General features: G+C 48.8%; 2 protein-coding genes across 3 annotated transcripts; one reads left to right on the top strand and one right to left on the bottom strand.

The window, feature by feature from the left end:
• Positions 1 to 6,309: 6,309 nt before the first annotated feature.
• On the bottom strand, positions 6,310 to 17,532 carry TRADD (TNFRSF1A associated via death domain). The gene is made up of 5 exons (XM_036752125.1): positions 17,255 to 17,532; positions 11,031 to 11,202; positions 8,058 to 8,341; positions 7,722 to 7,911; positions 6,310 to 7,096 (listed from the first exon to the last, which is right to left on the bottom strand). The coding sequence occupies exons 2-5, from the start codon at positions 11,191 to 11,193 to the stop codon at positions 6,774 to 6,776; spliced, it is 960 nt and encodes a 319-aa protein (XP_036608020.1). The 5' UTR covers positions 11,194 to 11,202; positions 17,255 to 17,532; the 3' UTR covers positions 6,310 to 6,773.
• On the top strand, positions 17,512 to 27,579 carry FBXL8 (F-box and leucine rich repeat protein 8). Of its 2 annotated transcripts, none has more exons than XM_036752122.1 (3): positions 17,512 to 17,663; positions 21,662 to 21,880; positions 25,012 to 27,547. In XM_036752122.1, the coding sequence occupies exons 2-3, from the start codon at positions 21,729 to 21,731 to the stop codon at positions 25,991 to 25,993; spliced, it is 1,134 nt and encodes a 377-aa protein (XP_036608017.1). In that variant the 5' UTR covers positions 17,512 to 17,663; positions 21,662 to 21,728; the 3' UTR covers positions 25,994 to 27,547. The 2 variants fall into 2 exon arrangements, with proteins under 2 accessions (XP_036608017.1, XP_036608018.1); XM_036752123.1 differs by lacking the exon at positions 17,512 to 17,663 and adding an exon at positions 19,368 to 19,664 and having other exon boundaries at positions 25,012 to 27,579.
• Positions 27,580 to 27,732: the final 153 nt, after the last annotated feature.

Below are 27,732 nucleotides of genomic sequence, written 5' to 3' on the forward strand. Positions count from 1 at the left end.
GAAGGGAGTGAGATTGGAGTTGGACCTTTGAACCTTTGGAGAATAGGGAGCATGAGGGCCATGCAGAAAAACTGGGGTCTGTATGTTTTTATATACAAATAGACTGTTTGTGTAAAGTAGACCTTTCACCCAAATGTGGATGCAAGTCTGAGGCACCAAGAAAAAGCCCTTCTGCACAGTCCTTTCCTTCAGTGCTGGGCTAGGGGAACTAAGCTAGGTGATCTCTTAATGGTTGAGGAACTTAGTTTAGGGAGCCAAGTAAATTCCATCTCTAAATGCCTACTGGACATCTGTAGACTCAAAACACCTTAGGGTTCAAAACACATCCCTCTGTCACCTCAAGCTTTAGTCACTGAGTGATCAAAACCAGATTCTCCAATAAGTCAATGGATGTGTTCTTACCAACATGGGTACTCCCTCGAAGGGTGCAAATGACAACCCATCCATGCCCTCTCTTCTGGATAACTCTCATCTATGCCATCCCATCAAACATGGCTTTCTCTTCAGCTATGCCTCCTGCCTGAAACATGACCAGTTCACCTTTTCTGATCATGACTGACATCCTTGCTTGATAACATACCTACACACCATGTGTCTCTTCATTGCCTGTGATTTTCAACTTTTGTTCTTTTGAAACTGTGATGTTCCAAGATCCACAGCCTTATAGTATTACCAAAGGGTGTTAATGAAGAAAGATAGAAAGAAAGGAGAGAGAGAGAGAGAGAGAAGGAAAGAAAAAGAATGAGGGGTAGCTAGGTGGCACAGTGAGTACAGCACCAGCCCTGGAGTCAGGAGGACCTCAGACACTTGACACACTTACTAGCTGTGTGACCTTGGGCAAGTCACTTAACCCCAATTGCCCTGCCTCCCCTCCTCAAAAAAAAAAAGAAAGAAATGCCTTTGTTTCAGGAAGAAGTTGGGGAAGGGAGGGGCAGTCAATAAAAGCACTTCATAATTTTCCAAATGCAATCAAGCTATTTTTCTCCTATTGAAGTGTTGACTCTATTCACTGTCCATGCAGTGATTCATATGCACATACTGATGAACCAGGTGTCTATCCATCTTTGCATCAAAGTTTGAACAGCAGGAAGACTTTCTTTATCCACTTAGTTTTTTCTCATGTGGATGGTTAATCTAAACTCAGCTGAGTGCTTGTGAAGCTCATTTAGGAAATTCTGCAGTGTTCTAGAGCTTGGTACAATCGGCACGGCGTTATCCCCAAGCAGGAACATCTTTGAACACATGCCTGGATGTCCTTCATGATGTAGCAAACACCTTTCATGAGTACTCATCTTCCTATTGGTGTCTTACTGGATATTCATAATTGAGGGATTGTTAACCCTTTGGTCATTGGTTATTACATATTTAAAGGAATTCTGTTGTGCATTTGAAAGGATTTGGGAGGGAGCAGAAAACAGGGGCATATGAGGAATTGGTCTTGAACTACTTTTTAGAAGCCTCAACTCCCTCTAGTCCCCCAAGGACCCTCTGCTCTGTCCCAGAATGTCCACTTATGGTCCCCAGAGCATATTCATGGGATTATAGGATTTAGATCTGGAAAGAACCTTTCAGATCCTCTAGTACCACTTCTTGGTTGAGTGACCTTGGGGAAATCACAGTCACTCTGGACCTGTGTGCTCAGAGCAATATCTGCCATATAGGCTGGCTAGTTTTTCAAAAGAAGGCACTGAAACCATTCTTAAAATATTATTGGCTCAAGGGACTAAGGTTAGGCCACTGAAATAGCTTCCTGATTGTTCAGAAATGAAAGCCAGACCTCAAGGAGGTAGGGATAGCTCTAGGTTTGACAGGTAGGATGCCCAGCAGCTTTAGGGAAGCTTCCATCAACTGAGCCAAGGCTGTATCCTTGCTAAGTGTCCTTCCCTGCTGCATGGTTATGGCCACCTTAGCTTTGTTAACTGTTAAATGGTCCATGAGGATCTCATTTCATTCCAGTTCCACACCTGAAGAAACAGGGCAGCCCGAATCAGGCCCAGGCAACAACAATCTGTCTCCTCTTCTGTAGAATAGGGATCATCATCTTAATAACTCTATTGTGAGAAATGCCTGAAGTACTATTGAAGGAGTTTATATTTGATGCCCTTGTTTTATAGAAGCAGCTAGGTGGCGCAGTGGGTAAGTTCAGAAGAACAGAGTTCAAATCCAGCCCCAGGTGCTTCTTACCTCTGTGACCCTAGGCAAGTTGCTTATCCTTTGTCTGCCTTAGTTTTCCTAGTCTGTAAGATGGGGACAACATTAACCTCTACCTCCCAGTATTGTTGTGAGGATCAAATGAGATAGCTTTGCAAACCTTAAAGTGCCCATTTAAAATACTATTTGTTTCTATTTTTACTATTTATTTAAATACTAGCTATAAGGAAGTTCCCGCCCATAGAAGCAAAGTGACTTTCCCAAATTTTGCATAAGAAGTAAGAGGCAAAGACAGGGTTTTAACTCAGGATTCCAAATTCAGAGTTCCTTTCACTGAAGGTGGATGGCTCTAAAGTTTTAACTTTTTGTTTGTTCGTTTTTCTGTGAGGTAATTGGGGTTAAGTGACTTGCCTAGGGTCACACAGCTAGTGTCAGGTGTCTGAAGTCTAATTTGAACTCAGGTCCTCCTGACTCCAGGGTGAGTGCTCTACCTAGCTGACCCTAACGTGTCATTCATGACACAACTATCTCCCTTCTCTTCCTTCCTCCCTCCTCCCCAACCAGAATTTGAGTTTGAAAGGACCTCCCTAGGCATCTAATCCGAACAATACATGAAACACCCTTATGTGACCACATCTTTCAAGACCTCAGATGCCGTTCCTGCAGCACACAGGTCACTCTCCTTCAGATTTCCTGTATTGCTTATTGGCTGTATCCCTCAATTGCCTTTTACGGTTCTAGGCATCATCGCTCACCGAAGGCATTGGTAATCTGGAGAGGTTCCAGAGGGGGGCAGGAATGAAGAGTCATGAAAAGCCTGAAGGTTAAAGCTCTATGATCAGATTATTTGGAAGAACTGAGGACATTCAGCCAAAAGAAGACCGGGGGTCCATCATGAATGTCTTCAAGTGCTTGAGAGGTCGTCAAATAGAGAGGGATTAGTCTTGTTCCGTTTGGCCCCAGAAAACAGGGCCAGGAATAAGGGGTGCTAGTGGCAGGGAGGGAAGTTTAGGCTTGGGGTCCAGAAGGGCTGACTTGTTGTCTATTGTTCTGGAAGAGGACCGTGGATGAAAGTGAGGCTGGTGACTTTGCACAGGCTTCCCACACTTAAATCCAATTCACTTGCTATCAGAGCTAGGCCAAAGCTCAATGAATGGACTCCTCTTCACCAGAGGTCCTCAAGCAAAAGCAGGATGACCACTGGTTGGGTAGGTTGTAGTGAGGATGGCCAATGGGGTCCCTTCAGACTCTGGACTTTCTGGGAGCCTGCCTGGTCAGTTACCTTGCTACATAGGTCCTCTCTCCCTGGTTAGACTAAGTTCTCTGAGGACAGGGACCAAACTTCTATCTCGGAATATATTCCCCTTCCTGAAGGCTAGATACCATGATAGAAAGGGCGGGGATGAGTTTTGGAGGAAAATCAGCAATCTCCCCAGCAAACAGGAGCTGGGACTGCTTCTGAGCTGCCCTGATTTTTCCAGCAGGACTGAGGGTGCCATGCCCTGACCATTGAGCCCTGGGCACAGAAATCCTACCACTCCCACTCCTACCACCGCCCATCCCCCCAGTGCCAGTGAGGCTAATGAGCCACAGGGAAGAGAATAACCCACAGTGTCATTCAGAAAGAGGGTGAATGTATAAACAGAAATGACCCAGAGAGACTCACACACATAAGACATAGGGACACAGTTAGACAATCACACACGGACACACACTTGTACACAAGCATTGTGTGGACTGCTTATCTAAAACTTGACCATCAGAGACAGTTGGAACTTGAAGAAACTTTGAGACATTCTCCTTCGACCCCTCAATTTTAAAAATGAGAAAACTGAAGTCTCAAGAAGAGGCTTTGCCGCAAGTCACAAAGCTGGAGAGCAGCAAAGGCAAGCAAAGACACAAGCAGTCAGAATCTATATGGTACAGCATAGTGCTGGCACCACCATGGCTGGGGGCAGGAGGACTGGAGACAAGAATTCTAACTGGTAAAATTTGTAATATGGACTCACCACATTTCAAGCAAAGTTTCTCTCTTTTGTCCCCATCCCTGGTACCCAGTCCAGTCCATGCTGCCCCCTGGCTAATTAGAGCTCTTTATTGCCCCCAAGAGGCCATGCTGTTAAATCATCCCTCCCTCTGACCTCTGCCCAACTTAGTCCCCTCAGTTGGAGCCCAAACGTCAATGAAAGGATATGATAGGATTAAATTAATTCATATTAAAATGTGACTGACCTTCTCTAGAGGATAAGCTCTTTAACTCGAATTAGTAAAATGTATTGGGGGATTTTTTTTTAAAAGCTCTGGTGCCATTCTTAGGGCCCCTTGATCTCTCCAGATGCCTCCCAGGATGCCACTTACCAAAGAATGGAGTTTAGCAACTGCATGCCTTACCTTTGAAAGGCTGAAAGGAATAGAAATTCACCAAAAAAAAAAAAACCCACCACATCATTCTCTGTGTTCCTTTGGGTCATAAGATTTTAGAGCTAGAAATAATTTTAGAGATCATAGTTGTGTCCGACTCTTTGTGACCCCATTTGGGTTTTTTTTGTTTTTGTTTTTTTGGGAGGGGAAGGCAGGGCAATTCCTTGCCCAAGGTCACACAGCTTGTATAATTGTGTCAAGTGTGTAAGGTCGGATTTGAACTGAGGTCCTCCTGACTAGAGAGCCTGTGCTCTACTCACTGCGCCACCTAGCTTACCCCATTTGGGGTTTTCTTAGCAAAGATACGGGAGAAGTTTGCCAATTCCTTCTCCGGCTCATTTTACAGTTGAGGAAACTAAAACAGGGTGAAGCAACTTGCCCAATGTCTGGTGTTGGAGGTCACATTTGAACTCCGGTGCTCTATCCACTGTCCACCTCTCTCATTTGTGTAAAGATGGGGAAATTTAGGCCTTATTTAGAAGGCAGACAAGAAGTGGTACAAAGTTTTTAAAGCCAACCCAGCATCTCATCCGAAGTAATTTCATCTGCTCCCTCATTCTTGGAATCTCTTGGGCTGGGGAGCTCGTACATCGTCCTGCACTCCGTATAGGCCTTCACTACGTCTCCCCTGGATTACTGCAATAGCCACCCCATCTCTCCCCATCTCAACCCAGCCTCCTCAGCCATCGAAAATCATTTCCCTAAAATGCAGATCTCACTATGTCACCCATCTGCTCAAACCCAGTGACTCCTTCCTACCTGGAAGACCAAACATAAACTGTTTGGCATTTAAAGCCCTTTCCAAGCCAGCCCCTTACGACCCTCCCAGCCTCCTCACCACCTTCTGCACATTCTATGGCTCAGCTACACTGGCCTCTTGCTGTTCCTCATTGGAGAACCCTTGTCTCCCCTGTCCCTTGACTCCCATTTCACTGGCTTTGCTCTGTGCCTCCAATGCCCTCCCTCTGCCTCTTGGGATTTCCTTCCAAACTCTGGACCACCCTTAGGTAGAAGACCTTCCTTCAGCTCTTAGCGCCTCACCCTCAGGTTACCTTGTATCTACTCCTCACGTTCTTATTCTGGTATGTGGATGTGCATACGGTGTCCCCTTAGAATGTAACTTATTTGATTCTGATATCCTTTCCCTGTCTTTGGAGCCTAGCACAATGCTTGGCACCTAGTAAGCAATAATGTTTATTGATTGATACATACATATATGCATACACCCTGTTTGGGGAAGTGTAGGAAAGCCTTCTTCCCCCTACGCCCCCCTGCCCCCAGCATATACATCTGGGTCAAAAAAGAGCAGAGACCGTGCTTTCTTGTTTAAAGGCAGCCGGATCACCAGAGTGCATGGAGTCAGGAAGACCTGAGTTTAAATGTGGTCTCAGATACTTAGTAGCTGTCTGATCCTGGGCAAGTCACTTCACCCTGTTTGCCTCAGTTTCCTCATCTGTCAAATGAGCTGGAGAAAGAAATGGCAAACCGCTCCAGGATCTTTGCCAAGAAGATTCCAAATGAAGTCATGACTGATCAATAGCTACCCTGGGCAAGTCATTTAATTTCTCTCAGCCTTGGTTTCCTCATCTGCAAGATGGAGACAATAATAATAGCACCAACCCCCCAGGGTGGTGTTAGGAGGATCAAATGAGCTAACGTGTAAAATGCTCTGCAAACCTTAAAGCACTCTTCAGTGTCCCAGAAGTCTTAGGGCGAGTTTAAGCTTTAATAGCCATATAAATATTATTAACCACTCCCCACCCCAGTTCTTTTTCTTCCCCTAATGCACCTCCCCGGCCTAGACCCAGACTATCAGTTGCCAATCAAGGCCGCAGGGCCCTCTACTTATCTATTATGTTCAGCTATGCTCGGCTGAACCGGCTTCTCTTGGATACAAGGAGCTGGGGCGTGGGACATCTACAAAGTGCTTTGGCCTCTAGCCCAGATAACGGTTAGCTATGGGCGGGTGGGCACCAGGAGGGCCTAATACACACTCTGGGTAAGGGCCCATCAGTCTGAGAGACATCAAAGTGTGGGGGAAGGGCAGGAGCTCAGCCCTTCAGCTCTCCTCCAGCTGTCTCCGAGTAGTCCCCGAAGTACGTGGAGTAGGTCAGGACCCCTCCCCTCATACTCCGGACAAATCAGGCATCCCACCCTTAGTCCAGCAGGTCTGAGTCATGCTGGCTCAAGTTAGGTGGGGCCTAATCCTGTTCCTCTTCCCGGGCCTGGTCCTCCCGGTACGCCGGCAGCCCCAGCAGGTCCTCGGCCAGGCTGGTGAGGCTGCTCTTGTCTAGAGCCTCGACGAGGCGCTGCAGGGTGGCCCGGCGGCCCTCGGCCAGCACAAAGCGGTGCAGCAGCTGGAAGGCCTGCTCGTAAAGCCCGTCGCGGTCGTACTCGTAGGCCAGGGCGTCCAGGTCGTGCTCCCGAAGGGCCCGGCAGTTCAGCGCCCGGCCCACCGTCCGCCACTTGCGGCCCACGGAGCGGGCGAACTTCTGTCGGTCCTCCAGGCTCAGCGGACGGTTAGCTGCGGGAAGGAGAAGGGTGAGCCCTGAGCAGAGACGATTGGGCGCTAGGAGAGCCCCACAGGCCGCCCACCTCGCGCCCCCGATAAACTAGGGATTCCTGGCCCCCAGACACTAGGAATCGGAACCCCACCCCACCCCTACCTGTACAAAACCAGGTTTCTTAGTCCTTCATTCCTCCCACCTCCACACCCCCGCCCCGCTCCCGGATGAACAAAGGATTTACCACCACCCCCTCCCTCTTGGACGCGCCGGATAAAACAAGAATTGTCTCCATGGACAGCTCCAATAATCCAGAAACTGTCCCACATTTCGGACAGCCTAGATAATCCAAAACTTGCTCTTCCCTTCCTGGGAAGCAAGAACAATGCAGGAATTGTTCGCTTCCCAAGCACTCCCAGATCAGCCCTCTCGCTGAACCCCCGCTTCCCACCCACCCGAGTAAACTAGGGATTGAACCCTTTACTAGTTGCCCTGGACAGAGCAGTAGCTCCCGGAGGGATCAGAAATTCTGGTCCCATCAGCGGCCCCGGATAAAACAAAGACCCCTCACACTCCTTGGTGAGGTAGGGGCACCTGCAGGATTATTAACTAGAGAACCCCTCCTCCGCGCGTTAAACCACTCACCAAACTGCTGACCCTGGAACACAAAGGTCTGTGCCGGAGCCGGAGCCCGAGCCGGAGCCGACGGAGGGGGCGAATGGGCTGGCGCCTTGGGGGCAGGGGCCTTGGGGGCTCCACCGCCCCCCGGATCGCAGGTCAGGCTACGGAAAGCAACCTCCAGCTCGCCTATCTCTTCATCTGGGAGCCGGTCCGGCTGGGATGGAGCGAGAGAAGCGAGGGAAGATTAAGTATGAGTCTAGCCTCGCCTGAGCCCAGCCTCCCCACCCCTGGCCTAGCCCGAACTGTAGCCCGCTTCCGGAACCCAGTCCTGCCTCCCTCCCCCAGCCCCGCTGGGCGCACCTTGGCCTGCTGGATGCAGTGCAAGCAGCGCTCCTCCTCCTGCAGCATCAAGTCCAGCCGCTCGGAGCCGACGCGCAGCTCCAGGTGCAGCGGCACCGGGTTCTGGGCGTGGCCGAGCAAGGCCACCAGGCTGTCCTGGAGCGCGGCCCGCAGAGCCCCCTCGCCGTACCCCCGGAGGAAGCGGGTGCACGGCTCCTGCCCGCAGAACTTCAGCTGCACGATCAGCTTCGGGTTGCTGCAGTGGATCTTCAGAATCTGCACTCCATCCTGGCTCCCGGTGCATCCTGGGGCGGGGGTTGGGGAGTGGGGTGCCGGGGAGGCCCCAGGGGGTAGGGTGCAGTGGGTCAGGCTACGGGCCGACTCCGAGAGAGACAGAGATGTGCTTCCAGGCCAACTCTCGGTTATGTGTTAATTTAGATACCTCCCCACCCAACCAAACACACACACACACACACACACACACACACACTCTGTTCCAAATCCATCCTAGCCTGTAGGCTCAGGCCATCACTGAATTTCTTGGCATCCTGGAAAGACCCTTGGGTTCCGACCTTGGGCAAAGCGACTGTTCCTCTAGACTTCTGAGGTCCCTTCCAGATCTAACAATCTGAAAATGTCCTAAATCTGACCCTTGCTAACAGTGTGACCCTGGGTGGGTCATTTAACTTGCCTGAGCCTTAGGAAACTCACAATAGTAACAGCTAGCATTTGGACAGCGCTTTACACATGATACCTCGTTTGATCCTCACCATGACCCTGGGAAGGAGGTGCTATTGTTACAGCCATTTCACAGATGAGGAAACTGAGGTAGGCAGAGGTTAAGTGAGCTGCCCAGGGTTACACAGCCAGTAAGTGTTTGAGGTCGGATTTGAACTCAGGGGCTTCCTGACTCCAGGCCCAGCTTTCTATCCCATGTGCCACCCTAGCTGACTTCCTAATGATCGATGTTCAGGCATTTCAGTCACATCCAACTCTCCATGACTTCCTTTGGGGTTTTCTTGGCAAACATACTGGAGTGGTTTTGCCATTTCCTTCTCCAGCTCATTTTACAGATGAGGAAAATGAGGCAAACAGGGTGAAGTGATCAGTGCTATCCAAAAATTGCAATGGATTGCTTCCAGAGGTGATGGGTTCATCACTAAAGGTCTTCAGACAGAGAGAGGCAAGATTTCTGCTTGTTGGAGGTGTTGTGAAGGGAATTAATTCCTCTTTGGGTATAGGCTGATTATCTCGAAGATCCCTAACATTCTATGTTCTACGGTGCCATCCACCTCTGACCTGGTTGTTCCCCGTACATCAGAAGAAGAGGCATGTTAAAAAAAATGCTGCTCTGGCTTAGCCTGGCTAGACCTTGAGACTGTGGCTAGCTCTTACTAGTCATACAAAACTATTGTTAAAATGGAGGAGTGTCTGGCCCTTTGATGCACCTCTAGTTGGGTTGGACCAGAGGGAAGGCCCTGGCAACCTCAGCAGCTGATTGACTGTGCCCCTCATCCCAGGAAACAGGATATGATTAGTAGAAGTCCTGCCTGTTAAGACTGGGGCCTCTGGGAATTGGTGGCACGAGAGAAAAGCCCAGAGAGATTTGGGGTCTCAGTGACAGGGGGACAACTAGAGGCAGATATCAAGAAGACCTTCTTCACCTACATAATCACTAGGAAGGGACAATGCAGCCAGCGATGGAGAACACCTCAATGGCCCCTTCTCTTGCAGCTCTTCCATAGGAAATGGAGAGAACCATCTGGCCTCCTTCTGGAAGTGAGGTCTTCTCATGCTGAGCCCTGCCTTGAAAGCAGAGGATGGGGAACTCACTGCATGCCAAATGTCAGGCCACCTGGTCTCAGCAGCCAAACTCAGACCATGGTGGGGGAAGGAAGGAGGGATCCCACATCCTGCTTCACCCAGGTCCCCTGTTCCCTCCCACATATCAAGGGCAAGGAAGCCATAAGGGGAAACATTTGGAGGAAGGAGAGCTGGGCAAAGGAAAAGGCCCGAGGGAGGGTGCAATAAGACAGAAGAGGGAAATCAGGGAAGGTGGGAGGCAGACACAGAGAGGGAGAAAGAGAAAAGAAGTTAGATAATGAGGAGAATCCAAGTCCCCTAAGGAAAGTGCACATGAATGGTGTTAGTCAACATACATACACATACATGGGCATGTACTACATACATTCACAGACATGCATTGTGCCCATAAATACGTGTGTGTGTGTGTGTGTGTGTGTGATGGGTCCAGGCCCCCAATTCACAAACATGTAACAGATGGACACTGACAAATAGACATGCTTCCATACACACACTGAACTACAGGTGTATACATGCAATACACATATTACATTGATAGACATGTGAATATATGTACATATGTATATGAAAGCCTACGTGTCATACATATACACATTTTTTTCCCTGCAAATATACATTTATGGGGCTGCTGTGTGTAGGTGGGAGTGGCAAGTCACCTTGGGGACGAAGGTAAAGTACCCTGGAAAGCCACCCCCATTCTCTCCTTAGAGAGTCATGCCTTTGCTGCTTGGGGTCACACTGACTGACACTCAGGGCCTGCCTGCCTCTTCGTTGTTCTTCATATGTGGCCAGTAAAACAGCTTTGGGAGCAAGGTTCTACACTGAGAGGTGCCCCCACACTCCTTTGATATTCTAGGCTGGAATTGGAAGATGAGTGACTTCCCTCTTCATTTTCTATTGAGGGTGGGGATTGGAAGCAAAAACTAGGCCCTGGGATGGGGAAGGGGTGGTTGCAAGACAAGCTCCCTAGGGGCTAGCCTTGTCCCTACATCTGTACCACCCTCCTAGCTGGATGAGCCTCATCTCTCTGACCATCAGTCTCTTCTTCTATAAAATAGAATTACTATTTGCACTACCTCTCAGGGTTGCCTTAAAATACCATTGAAATGTGAACCCTCATCATTATCATTTCCCCCTCCATATATATATGCCCCAGGACCCCACAGTCACCTGCCAGTGCCAATTTAAGGACCCGAAATATTGCCAACTTCTGCTGAGGATCTTGGTATAGGTTAGGCAGAATCACTGTCTCCGTCGAGGATTCCACAAACAGGTAAGCACCGCCGCTCCACTCCTGGAGGCCATCTGCCATCTTCCTGGAGTCATCTGCCATCCCAGGCTCCTGTAGGTCATAGCGATCAGTCAGGCTCCCAAGGAATCCCAGACCCCAGGCTGAGACTGTTCTCCATTCAAACAGGAGATGCCCTAGTAAGTCACTACACCACTTAAGAAATCCAGCCAACTCCAACAATAAGAATAGTTAACATTTATCTAGCAGTTTAAGGCTTACAAAAAACAACTTCCCCAGATTACTGCATTTAATCCTCACAACAACCCCATAAGGTGAGTGCTTCTTATTAACTCCATTTTACAGATAAGGAAACTGAGGCAGAGAGAAATCACACAGCCAGCAAGTGTCTGTGGAGGGATCTGAACCCGAGCCTTTCTGACTCCAGCACTGAGCCCAACCACTCCATTCATTATGCTGAGCTGGTTTCCTCCCACCCCTCAATAGCCAATTCGATCACCGGGGAACAACTTAGTACTTTAACAGCCAAAAGGAGAACGACAGCAAGTAACGAGCCTCCCTTTATGAGAGCTGATCAATGAGAAGCTAAAAAATGGGAGATGAGGCAGGGCACCCTTCCATCTTTGGGTCCCCTTCCCTTAGTATAAAATAGAACTGGTCGGGATGGCTAAACATGGAATGACAGGGCTGAAGGGCCCTTGGGATGTAGTGTCAGGAGTTGGAAGATTACATCTTATCTAATTTGATCCTCACGACTCTGTGAAGTGGGTGTTCTTATTATCCCCATTTTACATATGAGGAAATTAAGGCTCAGAGAGTGACTTGCCCAGGGGTAACACAGCTGGTAAGTGTCTGAAGAAGAATTTGAACCCAGGTCTTTTGAAGTCCTCCTTCACTCTGTACAAACTAGGAAAAAGAAAAATGCTAAGATACTATATTATAGCTCAGAAGGATCTTCAAACATAAAATGCTTTAACCTGTGGAGTGCCAGAGCTGGAAGCAACCTCAGAAAAAAGCGTTCAACAGATGGAAACAGCCCACCGTAGAATGGTCCTTAGAACAAAGAATGCTGGAGGCTGTTGGGGGTACAGAGTCCAGTCAGGGCCCAGCAAAGAGGTGGGGGAAGGCGGGGAGGCAGTGGGCAGAGGGGACCTCTCTGTCTGGGGCCCAGCAAAGAGGTGGGAGAAGCCGGGGAGATGGTGGGCAGAGGACACCTCTCAGGGACAGGAGCCACAATAGAACGTTAGCACTTTCTCAGAATGGTGCCCCCGGATCTCCTCCCCGGAGTGCTTCCTGGAGATGGGGGAGTCCTCAGCTTTTCTCACTTTCATATCCTCCTGCCCAAGAGAGACCTCTCCTTCCTTCCCTCCCTCCCTTCCCCAGAGGAGCCACCTCCCTGAACCCTAGAGGGAAGGTCAGGCTCTCTGTTTGACTCTGTTCCCCATGTCCAGACCCTTTGGCATTGGACAGTCTGTTCCAGTACAGACTGAACTGGGGGGATTCCTGTGAAAGAAAAAAAGAGAGAGATGGGAGGGAGGAGCCAGAGGAGGACTGACACAAAGCTGAAGGCCAGGAAAAAAAAGAGGGTAATCCCTGGCAGGCTGGTCAGCTGGAAGCCCTGAGATTCCCCTACTTCTCTGGGCCAGCAGTACGGTGGGAGTTAAGTACAGTGGTTATGAGGGGCAGAATATGATTCATTATGCCTACAACTGGAGGGGAAGAAAACGAATTTTCCAGTGACCAAGGGCATTAGCCATGGGGCCAGACTCCATCAGGGAAAGAATGGTATTCAGTCATTCATCTCTCAGACCCAGACGTTTACAGATGAGGAACTGAAGCAAGCAGACATTAAGTGACTTGCCCAGGGTCGTTCAACTAGTAATGTCTAAGGCTGGATTTAAACTCAGGTCTTCCTGACACCAGGCCCTGAGCTCCATCCATTCTACCACCTCTATAAATTCTAGCTATTAGAATGCACTTTGTAAAATTCGGATGTGTCAGATAGAATCATTTTTTATCATCATTATTAGAATTGGGTGGGGTAGTGTGAACGTGGGTAGGAGATTCATTGAAAAGAACTCTAAGAAAGCATAGCCACACCCTCATCTTGGAAGAGGAAGTGATTGGCTTCTCTCTCCCCTTTCTATGGGGAAGTTTTGGGGAAGGAACACTGACAACAAAGGCAAAGTTTAAGCCACTTAGGAAAAACATGCTCTTCCTGGAACTCAGCATCTCATTTCCCACCTCAGTCCTTTTGCAAAGGCGGTCCTGCCTACATGGAATGCACTCCCTCCTCACCTTCACCAAATAGAACTCATCATCAGCTTCATTTCATTATCAACATTAGGTGCCAACCTTCATGGCAGCCTTTTATGATCCACCTCATTTTTAGTGGTCTCCTCTCCCCTCATAATTTTTTTGGGCAGCTAGGTGATGAAGAGCAGCAGGCCTAGAGTCGGGAGGACCTGAGCTCAAATCTGGCCGCAGACACTAGCTGTGCGATCCTAGGCTTGTCACTTAACTACTTGCCTCAGTTTCCTCATCTGTAAAATGAGCTGGAGAAGAAAAGGACAAACCACTCCAATATCTTCCCTAAGAAAACACCAAATGGGGCCACAAAGAGTCTGACATGACTGAACAACTGATCAACAGTTCCTCAAACAATTCCCCAAATTATCTTGTATTTACTTATCTGTGTAGCTGTTTTATCCCCTTGGTCCAGAGGGTCTTAAACTTGTTTGTATCTTGCACCCCTTCATTAACAGTCTGATAAAGCCCAGGGACCCTTTCTCAAAATCAAGTTTTTAAATAATTAAAGGCAATACTCATTTTCAATTATAAATCAGTGAAAATAAAGATGTAATTTTTTCCCCATCCAAGTCCATGAACTTCCTGAAATTTACCCACAGACTTATTGGGGGGGGGGTCTATAGACTCCAGGTTAAGAACCTCTCATCCTACTAGAATATAAGATCTTTAAGAATAGAGATTTAGGGGGCAGCTAGGTGGCACAATGAATAGAGTACCAGCCCTGGAGTCAGGAGGACCTGAGTTCAGGAACAGAGACTTTTATTTTGTCTGGGTACCTGGTTTTTTACACTAAGCAATGAGTACTTAATAGATGCTTTTTTTAAAAATTGAAGTAGGCCATTGGAGCCTGAAGAAATGATGTTTCCCTGAAACTGAGGCAGCTGGCAATAAAGTACCCAGAACACAGGGCCTGGCATCAGGAGGCCCTGACTCAAATCCAGCCTCAAACATTTATTAGCTGTGTGACCCTGGCCAAGTCACTTACCCTCTGTTTGCCTCAGTTTCACCAAATGAAAAATGGGGGTCATAATAGTACCTACCTTACAGTTTTGTTAGGTGAATAAAATGAAATATTTGTGAAGTGCTTGGCATAGTGCCTACCACATATTAGGCCCCTAATAAATGTTTATTCTTTTGTCTCACCCTTCAAACACGCACATATGTATATACACACACATATAATCTCCTGTTTGGTGACAGAGAACTCTTCAGAGGGACTATAGTCTTGTATATGAGTCCCTATCCTTATGAGCCTCAGGGATTGGTTTTTTTTTGGTTTGTTTTTTAACAACAGCTGACAGACCAACCTTCCTCTTCCTTTATCTATTGCCTTCCTGTGTCTCTGTCCATTCATCAACTACCACCCTGCCCCCTACACAAGGGACTTAGCCCAATTTCAAAGGCCAGCTCTGGCCTTTGTGGTCAGGTGAGGACAAGGTGCCCTCAACAGGAACCCAGCTTCTATCTCAGGGAACCATGTCAGCTCTAAACACCTAAGTGTCACTGGGGACCTCTAAGGGAGACAGGAAGGATTGGGCTATGGGGACAGTGGGGCATAAGACCACCAACAATGGTTGAGAAACAGATAATTTTGATCAGTGATGTCAAAACTCAAATAGAAAACTGGATTCCTGTGGGCCAGTATTGACTTAGAAAACCATGAATTAACATTATCTATGTTGTATTTTTATTTATTTTGGTAAATATCTCCCAATTAAGCTTGAACCTGGTTTGGCCCCAGTTGGAGAATTGTTGGCTGCTTGTGGCCAGCTGGCAGCATCTTTGACAGCTCCAATTTAATTTATAAGCACAGGCTTAATTAAGAGTGGAAAGGGGGCAGCTAGGTGGTACAGGGGACAGAGTACCCACCTGTATCAGAAGGATCTGACTTCAAATCCAGTCTTAGACACTTACTAGCAGTGTGACCCCAGGCAAGTCACTTAGCCCCAGAGATAGAGTTTGGCAAAGCCCTTGACATCTTTCCATCTGACTCCTCCCTGCCACAACCACCAACCTAGTTCAAGCCCTTTCAACTAGACCATTGCAATAACCTGCAGACTGGTGGCCCTACCTTCAGTTTTATTCCAAACCATCCTTCTCACAGCTACAGAAGCAGCTTTCTAAGGTGCCACTTTGGCCATAGAGGCAGCAGAGGTGCCTTCCGCTGAGGATGAGAAAGAAATGGAGGAGCCCAAGGAACTGTGCTTGGGAATGAAGAAAAAAAAACCAGCTCCATCAGCTGGTCTGGACTCAATGACCTGCCATGGCTCCCTGTTTCGTACCTATCATATTCCGGAGAAATTCCTCAGCCTGACATTTCTGGCTTTGCCACAATCCAGCTTCAATCTATCTTTCCAGTTTTGTCCTGCCCACCCTACATAAGCTAGGCACCTGCCAAACTGAATGATACCCAGACTCTCCAACAAAATGTTCATTCTTTTGAGTGGATTTTCAACTTTGTTCAAATTCTCCCTTATGCCAGGAACACTGGAACCTCCTCCTGCACCCCACCTATCCCTCAAAGTTCACCTTCTCCTTGAGGCCTTTCCTGATAATCTCTGCTAGAAGGGATCAGTTCCACATTTGTTCTCATAGTATTAAAAAAAAATCCCTCTTCTAATGCATTTAGCACCTTCTGATTTGTGTCCCTGGATGTCTCTTATCACCTCCTACAAATAATTAAAACCCTTCTAAAGTAGAATGGGAAGGAGTGGGTTTCCCCTTAGATATCTTCAAAGGAAGACTAGATGATGGCTTGTTAGGGAGATGGTAGAAGCAATTCTCAATTAAGATCCAGTTGGACCAGCTGCCCCCAAGGTCTGTTTCTACTCTGAAATCCTGTGATTCTGTTACATTATTGTCTTTATCCAGGCCCAGTACACTTCATACAGTAAGCTCTTAAATTTTGGTTAAACGACGTCTCCTTCCTGGCTCTTCCTTCTCCTGTCTTGGCTCTATGCCAGCCAGCTCCATTTCCGCCCCCCCCCCCCCATCAGGGCTATTGGTCTATTCCTCCAGTCCCCTCCTTGGCTTATTGCCAAGGTACCTTCCCTCTGCCCCTAATTAGGACATTTTTCACACTCGCTGGTCAGGGCCTGGGCAGAGCTGATGAGTTCGGGAGGGAGGGTGGTGGATGGGCCCTAGTCCCTAAGTCCAAAGGGGAAAGGCTGGGGGCGGGGCTGGGCTGAGCCGGACCCAGCTCGTTGCTGACCTCCAGATTTTCAGCTTGGCCTCGTGCTTGGCAAGAGAGCTGGGTTTGGAAACTGAGAGAAGGGCTCAGATTTTTACCAAGCGTGTGTACCCATTTAAAACCCTTAACTTCCCAGGGCCTCACTTTCCCCATCTGCAAGATGAGGAAATTAACACTTGCACACAAAGTTCTCCTGAGATATGCTCTTTGCAAACTTTGTAAGTGCCTCCGAAACTCGAGCTGTCCAATGAAACCGTACCCCGAGGAGGGACGGCTGAGGCTCCGAACATCTCCCACGTGGGGCCCGGCCCTGGCCCCAGACAGCCCAAGCTAGCCCGGGAGAGAAGGGAGACGGGAGGAGAGAAGGGAAGGGAGGAAAGAGGGCCGGAGGCCAAGGAATCTGGCCTGAATTCCCTAGGTGTCCTATTCGGTCCGATTCCCGCCGGGAACCAATGCACACACCACTCCACACCCACCCCCAGCTCAGGACCCTGCTTCTGCCTGGCTCCTCTAACCAGGCCAAACCTGGCAGGAGGACCCCAGACCTTCACCCTAGCGCCCTCGGCCCGCTGGCCCCTGCCCACCCCGCCCCTCCCCAACTCGCGCCGTGCCCCCTTCCCTCCTAAGCTCCCCGCGGACACTGACCTAGCGGTCCGGTCCCCGCTGCTCCGGTTCTCGCAGACACCGGTTCTGTCCACCCGTTCTTCCGGGTTTGCGCAGAGCCCAAGGGGAGAGGGAGCAGGGAGGAGGAAGAAGAGAGAAGGGGAGGGGCAGAGCTGGCTCCCAGTCCCGGGATCCCCCAAATTTCGGGGTCGGGGCGGCCCCTGGCGAGCAGCCGGTGCAGTTAAGAAGCGTAGTGACTGGAGCTACGTAATGGATGGGTCTAAGGGCCTACGGGCCCGGGTCCTTCCTCTGACCCACCCCGATCCAAGCCTACGAACCAGTCTAAGCTCCTGTGAGTCAGCCATCCCTGAGTCAGTGTAGCCGGCCCTGGAAATTCAGGGATCCCAGTAACCCTTTCGGCTCGAGATCCGAGGTCCGCTCTCTGGGACAGGTAAGAAACATCCAGACCGGGGTTAGCTGACAAAACGGACTTCTCCGCTGGGAACGGTGAGCAATACTCACGCGGGTCTGAGAAAGGTTGGGGCACATGCAATACTAGGAAGAGCCCTGGGCTTGGAGTCAGGTGTCGGCTTGAGTCTAGACCTGTGCCGCCTTGATAGTCACTTTCCCTTTCAGCCTTTTTCCTCTTCTGCGAACGAAGGGTAATAGCTAGCTTTTATATTACGCTTTCAGGTTTAGAAAAGGCTTTATGTATTATTTCATTTGATCACAACAGCTCTGTGAAATGGTCTCTGTTATTATTCGCAGATGCAGAAACTAAGACTGAGAGGGGTTAAGTCACTTGCCCAAGGTTACACTACTAGTATGTATTTGAGGCAGGATTTGAACTCAGGTCTTTCTGACTCCAAGTTCCACTATGTCACTTGGCTCTGGCTAGTCCATAAGGATTGTTGTGAGGAAAGCTGGACAACTGTGGCTTATTATTTGTCCTCTATTAGGACCCCTACCTGCGGGGGTGGAGGAAGGAAAAGGGGATCCACAGGATGGGGATTCATGTTCAATTTGCCTTTTGGGAGTCATGAAGATTTAGTATCCTTAGGTTATGTGAGCTAGGCCTCCTGGGGATGGCTCAGGTGGAACTGGCCTCCGTACACGTCACCCCACCCCACCCTATGCCTCACACTTTGGACTTTGGAAAGAAGACGTGGGGAGCCCCGATAGTATGGGGCAGGGCCGGTTGGGAAAAGCTCGAGACACTCTTGGTGGCAGCCGGGGGCAGTCCCCATTTTCCTAGCGCTTTAAAACCAACAAAGCGACTGGAATTGGTCGTGCAAATATCATTATCTCCATAGCTGAGGAAACGTGGCAACGTGACTTGCCCACAGACATACAATTAGTGTCAGAGACAGGATTTTGAACCAGGTCCTCTGGCACTGAGTCCAGATTTCCACTACCTCAAATTTCCCATGCCTGGGGGTGGAAGGAGGAGGGGGACTTTCCAGGTCCAGCTGTCGCCTCCGCCCGCGATCCCGGCCGCACCCAGCTTGCAACCTGCCAGTCTGTCCCCAGACACTTTAGCCTCCACCACCTCCCAGGGCTGTAGAATTGGGAGGACGACGGGCGAAGGACCCGGCTGTCCGCCCAAGTCCCCGAAACGGAAACAACTGATAGAAACCCCTGCTCCCCGAAAAAAGGGATCCTCAGGGTTGATGACTGTAGTGTCGGAGGGGAACAGTTGCGAGGCAGAGGGCTGGAGACACCTGATTGATGTCCTGGGCACTCTATTGATGTCCCGGGCACCCGGTTGATGTCCCGGGCACCCAAAATAGATGGACCAGCCTCCATCCCGCAGCTTCATCTGGGCTCGGCCCCGCCCAAGCTGGTGATTGGCTACTGGTCCCCAGCTGATTTGAATGAACCATTCAGGGCTCTACTCGGGGCTCTAGAGCCCTACCCATTTAACTCCTTCACTGCCGCAAGGTGGTGGGTATAAGTGGAAAAGAGGCTCTATTATCCCAAAGGGCAGCCAGACTCAAGGGGTGACGTTGGCAGACTTTGTCAGGGTCATGGTGTAGCCATGAGAGCGAGCCCTGGGTTCCTTGGATTCTACAGGAGCTTCGGGAGCTATCGGGTCGGCGTTGGGGCGACGGTGGAGGCGGAGAAAAAGTCCCCAGAGCCCCACCCCGAGTTAGGGCCCTGGGCTGCTGAACTCCGCAGAGCCTAGCCGGGGGCCCCCCGTCTCGAAATGATCTACGCTCCAGCGTAGGCCAAGTAGTCGCCCTTCTCGAAGTTCCAGGCAAAATATAGTCCTCAGAAAGCCCACAGAGAACTGGAGGAAAAGGCGGAAGGCCCCGGCCTCGAGTACCGTCCAGTCTCTTGGTCCCGTTAGTAAGTGACGGACCCGCCCAAAGGGCGGCGACTCTCCGGCCCGAGTCGTGGCTGTGCTCTGCATTACGAGGCGGACAGAGAGACAATTTATTCCAGGACAGAAGTGAGAAAGTTGATTGTGATCTTTATAATTATCGCGCGTATGGGGAAGGGGCGGGGGAGGATGGGGTGAGGAAAGAAGTCAAATCCACAAGCTTTTATTAAGCATTCTCTGTGTGTTAGTCACTGTGCTAAATTCTGGGGATACAAAGAAAAGGGAAAAGTTCCTGCCTTCAAAGTGCGCACATTCTAAAGGAGGAGACAATATTTAAAGAACTACGTACACACCGGCTACGTGCGGGGTGAATGGGAGGTAATTTCGGTAGGACGGCACCAGCATGAAAGGTGAAGGGCCCTTCAGACGTCCCCCTGGTCTATGAGGTTGGAAGGACTGAGTACTGTCCTAAGGACAGGCAGTCTGGATGGAAATGGCAGATGAGAGGCATCAGGGAGGATTCGAGTTTATTCTCTAAGCACCGCCCCCCACACACACACACATTCACACAAAATACGGGCATTGAACACAGTTTGACATAGTGTGAATGGCAGAGCCATAAAACACCTTCTAAAAGAATGTGAGACCTGTCAATAAGCATTTATTAAGCACCTACTAAGCGCCAGGCACTGTGCTAAATCCTGGAGATAAAAACAAAGACAATAGTCTCTCAAGGAGTTTACAGTCTAACGCAGGAGACAACAAGCAAACATATTCAGACAAACTGTGTACAGGATAAATAGGAAATAATCACCAGAATTAAGAGGGATTGAGAAAGGCTTCCTGTAGAAGATGAGTTTTTAGGTGAGACTTGAAGGAAGCCGGGAGGAAGAAATGAGAAGGTAGAGCATTCCAGACATGGGAGACAGCCAGAGAAAATTTCATGAATCAGAAGATGGAGTGTTCAAGAACAGCGAGGAAACGGCTGTCACTGGATAACAGATTATACGGAGGTGGGAGAGAGGTGTAAAATGTAAGAAGGCTGGAAAGGTGGGGGGTGGGGGGGGAGGAGGAGGAACTAGGCTATGAAGGGCTTTGAATGCCAAATTTTTGTATTTTATTCTGGTGGTGATAGCCAGTGGAGTTTATTGAGTAGGGGTCTGACATGGTCAGACTTGTGCTTTTGGAAAATCTCTGAATGGAAGAACAGGAATATGGGAGAGACTTAGGGCAGGCAGACCTATTGCAATAATCCAGGCATGAGGGGATGAGCGCCTGCATTAGAATCATGCTAGTGTTAGAGGAGACAAGGGGGTGTGTTTGAGAGAGGTTACAAAGGTGAAATCAACAGTCCTTGGCAACAGGTTAGATATGAGATGAGAGACGGTGAAGGTGAGAGGAATCCAGAACTACATATATGTTGTGAGCCCAAGGGACAGTGAGGACAGAATGGTGGTGCTCCCCATAGTAGTGGGGAGGTTTGGAAGTGGGGAAGGTTTGAGGGGGGAAACCTAGAACGTTAGAGCTGGAAAAGATCTTATAACATAGAATGTTAGAGCTGGGAGGGATTCTAAAAGTCCCAGAGGTTCTTAACCTTTTCTGTGTAATGGCTTAACCCTTTGGCAGTCTGGCGAAGCCTATAGACTCTTCAGAGTGTTTTTAAATGCATAAAATAAAGTATCTAGAATTATAAAGGAAACCAGTTATGTTGAAATGTTTATCAAAAAAAATTTAATCAAATTTATGGTCCTTTGGTTAAGAACTGGTGGTTTGCAGTCCAACTCTCTTATTTTTTACATGTTTGCTGGGTAAATATAATTTTAAAACAAAAGAGAGACTGACCATATTAACACTGAGAGGGGTAAGCAAATGGAATGTATTGCCTTGTGAGAAGGTATATGCTGAAAATTAAAGAAATCTACAATGAGGTTTTAAGGAAAGTTATCACACAGCTCCTGGAGGATACTGAGCTGAACCTAGGTCTGTTCTCAGGGTGATGTTCTCATGGAAACCCCCACCCCATGGTAGTTTCCCCAGCCATGCAAGGCACTGAGTAGGAGGAGGGGGAGAGTTCACTGAGTGGGAGGTTCTTTCCCTTTGAGTCATGCCCTGGTCTCTATCCTCAGACCAGCTCCAGTCACGCTGCAGAAGGATTGGCAGACTGGGATCCTTTGGAGCTCACCTGCCTTCCCAATGGCTGAACTGTGGAAATACCTCCCTGAAGAATTACTGTCACTGATCTTCCGATTCTTGCCCCTTCGTGACCGATATTCGGTTTCCCAGGTCTGTCGGGCTTGGGCCACTGCTGTCAACTCAAGCTCTGTGTGGTACATCACGGATATCAGGTAAGAAAGCCTTAAGGACCCACAGTAGAAGACCTCTAAACCCCTAAAGCACCCAGGTGACAGTGGAGACAGCTCTGAGCCTGCAGTCAGGGAGACCTAAGGGCAAATCTGGCCTTGGACCCTTCCTACTGTGTGGTTCTGGGCAAGTCACTTAACTTTACTTTAGCCTCAGTTTCATCATCTCTAAAAGGGTATAATAACAATACCTGTCTTATAGGGTTCATGTGAGGATTAAATGAAATATTTGGAAAGTGCTTTACAAACCCTAAAGAGCTATAGAAATGCTAGTAGTATTGCTTCAAATGTTATTAACTTACCTGAGGTCCCTGAGCACCTTAGCCATGGGGCAAAATTCGAACAGATAACAAAGGAACAGTCCTGGCACTTTAGTTTTCAGTAAGTGCTATCAGTGGAATTAGAATAACTGACTCCAAATGAGTGACTGAGTCCCATTAAAGATTACAGTGAGAGAGGGTGGCTGCCCCAGGCTTATCAGTTCTACCCACTTCCCGGTGATCTTGGCTAATGACTTGTGCTTAGATAGCTGCCAGCTTCCACCCTTACCCCTGAGGAAGTGAGTCTGTTCCCTAGGATCCACTGAAAAGTTTTATAATACTGTAAACATTCAGCAAACTGTAATAACACAGGCATTGTCCTAAAGCCCTGCTTCATGCCAGCTCAGACACTGAGGATGGAGAGATGGCTCTCCACCCCTTCACCTCCTGTGTCCTGCATCCAAGTAGAAGGGACAGGGCTTCAAGGAGGTTTACTGATTTGGCTACATGGAGGTGTTGGGCCTCGAACCTCATGTTCTGGAAGTTATGCGAGCAGATGATGAGCATACAGTAGTAGGTCCAACCAATCTGCAAGGGATTCAGGGACCTGCCCCATGGCTTTTTGTTTGTCCAAGGCCTAACCTAGCTAATTCATTTGATTTCAATTCAACAGGCAGTTATTAAATGCCTACCATGTGTCAGGTCTCGGGAAAGAAAAATAAAGGAAGGAAAAAAGAAAAGAAGGGAGGCAGGAAAAAGGGAGGGAAGGAGGGTGGGGAGAAGGAAATAAGGAAGGAAGGAAGGAAGGAAGGAAGGAAGGAAGGAAGGAAGGAAGGGAAGGAGGGAAGAAGGAAGGAAGGAAGGAAGGAAGGATGGAAGGAAGGAAGGAAGGAAGGAAGATAGGCCTCTACCCTTCAAGAAGTTTGCAATCTATTGAAATATAGCTAAATGTGAAAGGGCTCAGAGCCAATCAGGCAAGAAGTTAATAGCATTTAATTAAAATTAAAAAAAAAATTTTGTTCTGAACTTAACAAATGCCAAATTGAATGGGCATTTGTGTGTACATAGTAAATCAGAAAAAGGAGATTGTGCAGGCCTTTATATGTGTAGCGTGATTTTCTTTTACATATAAAGTAAGTTCAAGCTGTAGTTTTTTAATCTGTCCTGCTTCTTTGGCCTTTTTTCTGGTCTTCCTTCTGTTTTCTTCTCTCCATTAAAAAAAAAAAAGCTTCCTCAAGACTCTCCTTCCTTCTTTCCTTTCTTCTTTTCTCTTTCTCCCTCCTATCCTTATCTCACCTCAACCTCTCACCTCCCCCAGCCCATGGAAAAAGGAAAAAAAAAACCCAACCACAAAGTCCTGGTAACAGATATTTGTAGTCAAGCAAACACATTCCTTCATTTGTCATATCAGGAAATGTATGCTTTATTTTGCATCCTGAGTCAATCACCTTTCTGCCAAGAGATGAGTAGTGTGCTTCCTTATCAGTCCTCTGGAATGAGAATTGGCCATTGATTTGATCAAAGTTCTAGAGTCTTTTAGAGTAATTTTTCTTTGTAATTCAACAAGAGTTTATTAAGCATCTACTGGGTATACAAAAAAAGGCAAAAACAGTCTCTGCCCTCAAAGACCAACTAGGCACATACAACCTATATACAGAGTAAATAGAAAGTGTTCTGAGAGGGAAAGGCAGTAATTGCCTAAGGAACCAGGAAAGGCCTTCTACGGAAGACAGGTCTTGAGCTGAGTCTAGAAGGAAGCCAGGGAACCTTAGAGGCAGAGGTGAGAAGGCAGAGTACTCAATCAGTGCAAAGGTGAGTCAGGAGACGAGAGATGAGTATCCTGTGTGAGGGACAGTAAACATGCCAGTTCGGCTTCATTGTAGAGTCTACAGAGGGGAGCAACACGTGAGAAAACTGCAAAGGTAAGGAGGCACCAGCTTATGAACAAATAGAGAAGTTCGTATTTGATCCTGGGGGAACCATTAGAGCTAATGGGGGTTAGGGAGGTTGACACAATCAGACCTATCCATTAGAGAATCACTTTGGCAGCTGGATGGAGGATGGGTTGGAGTGGGAAGAGATCTGGGGTGAGGAAACTAGTTAGAAGGCTACTGCCATAGCCCAGGTAAGAGGTGATGGGGCCAGAAACAATTGTGGCTCTGTGGGTAGAGAGGAGGGGACAACAAAGTATATGAGAAAAGTTTGTGAAGTTAGGACAAGATTTGGCAACAAATGGGATATATGGGGTGAGGTGGGGAGTTCAGGAGAGGGTTGGCCACTGGGTGATGATTTTATTTATTTTTAAATTTTATTCATTCCTTCGTTCGTTTGTTTTGCCATAACTAGTCCTGAAGGCCTGTCTACTGAGGCAGGGAAGGGCTACTCTCTGCATGAGCATACTAGGGAGTACCCACAGTAATCATGTAAGGCATTTTTGAAAGAGTAATACCTATTTCTTTTTACAACAAAAGAGATGATTAATCTGTTCGTGATTTCTTTAGCCCAAAACTATGTCCCAGAAGCAAGTTCTTCTTGGATAAGTTAGGATATGGAATGCCATACTTGGAAGGGTTAGTCCAGATAAGGCCAGGCCATCAAGCTGGTTCAGGGAAGGAAGTCTTACTCTTTTCCACCTCAGATTAGAGGTGCACACATCTATCCCAGTGTGAATTCGTTTCCTTGACAGCTCGGCAATTGCCTTGGGCAAGCCCCTTGCTGAGACCCTGAAACAGCAGAGATGGGAAGGATGGAAATAGAGAGCTAGGAGCACCGTGGAACATAGAGAGACAACTATGAACTCTACTTTCGCCTCTGGCAGCACTGTTGATAATTTTCCCCTCTGTTTTGTTCTGAAAGCTGCGAACTGGAGGCAGATACGGCTGCCTTGAATTGTCTGTCCCCCTGCCTCGGCCAGATCCGCCACTTGGGGCTGGAGTTTGACCCGTCCAGGGAGGGGAGCCGGCGGGCAGCCACGGAGCTCCTAACTGCCTTGGCCCAGCAGGGTCCCGGCCTGCAGGGGCTGCGCATTGCTTGCAGAGGCGAGAACCCGCTCTTCTACTCTGGCCAAGATATCCTGAACGGACTGCTCCAAGTGTGCGCAGCAGGGCCTCCGGGCCTGTGCGCGCTCCGACAGCTGGATCTCAGAAGCATGCCTTTCACCCTGGACGACGGGCTAGTGCTGCAGGTGGCGCGGGCCTGCCCGGAGCTCCGAGGCCTTTTCCTCAACAACAGGACGCTGGTATGCAACGTCCGCCCGGAGACGGTGCGCACGGTCCTGGCTGCCTGCCCTCACCTGTGCGCTCTAGGTCTCTACTACGCCAGCCTGTCAGCCCAGGTACTGGCCACCCTGGCCGAGCCAGACCGCCCACCTTTCCAGTACCTGGCCGTGTTCTGCGCCCGGCTTGACAAGTACGCCGAGGGCATACCCGACGACGCGTGGGCCGCGGTTCGAAAGCGTCACCCGGGGCTTGCGGTGGACCTCGAGCTGGACCATACGGTACCTGATGAGCGGGTCACCCTCGTCCTGCAGCCAGCCATCCCCGTGACCACCCTGAGGCTCAATACGTTCGGCGAGGTCGCTGAAGCAGTGCGCCTCGCAGGCCGCCACTACGCTGCCACCCTGACAGCCTTGGTCGTGCGCGCCACAGCCTCAGCCGCCCTGAACTCGGCGCTAGAGGAGCTGGCGCGGTGCTGTGGCCACCTGCGCGAAGTTCATTGCTACTGCGTGGTAGTGCCCGCTGTAGTGAGTGCTTTCCTCACCCACTGCCCCTACCTCCGCAGCTACACTCTCAAGGTCACTAGGGAGCCGCATCCTTGGCGGCCCAGGATTGTCAGGTGACGAGCTTTAACCCCAGGCTGAGAGGAACCGCGGAGTCTGCATCGCGGATTTCCTAACCCTACAGCTAATCTAGACAGTGTGTTGTGGTGGAAAGAGGTCAAGTTCAAACCCATCTCTACCTCTTATTTACAGTGTAACCTAAGGCAAGTTTCCTTCCTCACCCTAGGCCTCATTTTCCTTCTCTGAAAAGAAGGGGTTCGGATCATATCATTTCTAAAGTCCTCCCCAGCTCTAGATCCCAGGATCTGCGCTGAGGAGCAGACGTGCTAATCCCAACTTCGTGGATTTTAGGGCCCTTAGCTGTGAGAACAAGAGGAAGGACATATCTGTGCCTTTGTGCTTACTATGAGTACATACGGGGTTAGAACCACAGAAAATCACATCCTGGGATGGGGGGAGGGAGATCCAAAAACCACTTAGTCCAGCTCCCTCATTTTATGGATAAGATCCAGAGAGAAGATTCAAGTTGGTCATGGCCACACGAATAGGTGCCAGAGAACTGGAGCCACCGAGGTAGACACCACCTCAGGCAATATGATTTTCTAAGACCTGGGCCCTAGAATCTCCCAGTAGCTAGGTTTCTCAATAGAATAGCCTTTTCCCTAGTTTAGGAGACCACCCTTTCTACCGGGTCCTAACAGGCAGTGAGGTGTAGCTGTAAGAATACTGGAGTGAATTATAGCAACACAATTCCTGTATCCAAATCTATGTGCCTTTCTTCTGTGACCCAGATGTGGTGCACAAACACGCCCACACATATTCAGACTCACAGACAAGACTACACACCAACATCTTTAAAGTAAAAGCACTAGCTTAGGAGTCAGGAGGACTAGGTCTGCCATTCACTAACAACCTTGGGCAAGTCACCTTCCTCCCAGGCCTACAGTTTCTTCATCAAACAAGGAGCTAGAACGATCTTTCGGCTGTCACATTAATCAATGTCTCTGTATCCTGGGCCCTCCAAGAATTCAATTTTCAGAGAGGTAAGAAAGCAAAACTGAGTCCAGGGAGAGAAGATATAGGAAGGTACCCAGGGTGCAGGAAAGGAGGAAGGGGGGGATGCCTGTGCAATGTCACTTAAAATATTTCATACATGTTCCTATTTTTAAGGTCAGAAAATTCTGCTTTCCGTGACCCATAGGTATTTTAATGAGATCATATGTGAAGGACTGTAACCGTGATGGACAGACACACACAGGAATTTCCAAACCTTCTCTGAAGTCTTGAATTGACTCTGATTGAGAGTGATCCAGATCAGGAGCTTTGGAAATATTGGTCAGGGGACTCTCCATGTTAACATGGTCAAAGGGAGGACATCAATAAAGTCTTCCAAAATGTTTTGCTTTCTGCTGGTCCCAGCTGCTGGAGGCTGGGATGCATGAGGCAGCACAGAGTAGTAGAAAGAATGTTGGACTTTAAGCAAGAGAAGACTTGGGCCCAGCCCTGACACTAATTACCTGGGTGACCTTGGATAAGTCACACCATCCCTTTGAGACTCAGTTTCCACCACTCAGTAAAATATTTGCACTACTTGCCTCACAGGGTTGTTTTGAAGAAAAAGTATTGTAAATCATAAATAATTATGGGAAAATGAGCTTTAGGAAAATCTCTGATTTGGTGGAGGGCTCGGGTGGGGGAGTGCTTTATTTAAAAAAAAATGGGCAGAGGGCACAGATGGGGAGAAGATGTGGGTAAGGGGCCTTCCCTGTTCCTGAGGGGATGCAGAATCTTATTCGAAG

Source organism: Trichosurus vulpecula, chromosome 3, assembly GCF_011100635.1.
Source record: "Trichosurus vulpecula isolate mTriVul1 chromosome 3, mTriVul1.pri, whole genome shotgun sequence".
Lineage (NCBI taxonomy): Eukaryota > Metazoa > Chordata > Mammalia > Diprotodontia > Phalangeridae > Trichosurus > Trichosurus vulpecula.

Excerpts from the sequence above, each read along its gene's own strand:
- TRADD (XM_036752125.1), bottom strand. The coding sequence starts at position 11,193 with ATGGCAGATGACTCCAGGAAGATGGCAGATGGCCTCCAGGAGTGGAGC. Across the intron at positions 8,342-11,030 it reads CCTTAAATTGGCACTGGCAG|GATGCACCGGGAGCCAGGAT; the intron begins GTGACTGTGGGG and ends CCCCCGCCCCAG. Across the intron at positions 7,097-7,721 it reads GTTCCAGGGTCAGCAGTTTG|CTAACCGTCCGCTGAGCCTG; the intron begins GTGAGTGGTTTA and ends TCCTTCCCGCAG.
- FBXL8 (XM_036752122.1), top strand. The coding sequence starts at position 21,729 with ATGGCTGAACTGTGGAAATACCTCCCTGAAGAATTACTGTCACTGATC. Across the intron at positions 21,881-25,011 it reads TGGTACATCACGGATATCAG|CTGCGAACTGGAGGCAGATA; the intron begins GTAAGAAAGCCT and ends TTGTTCTGAAAG.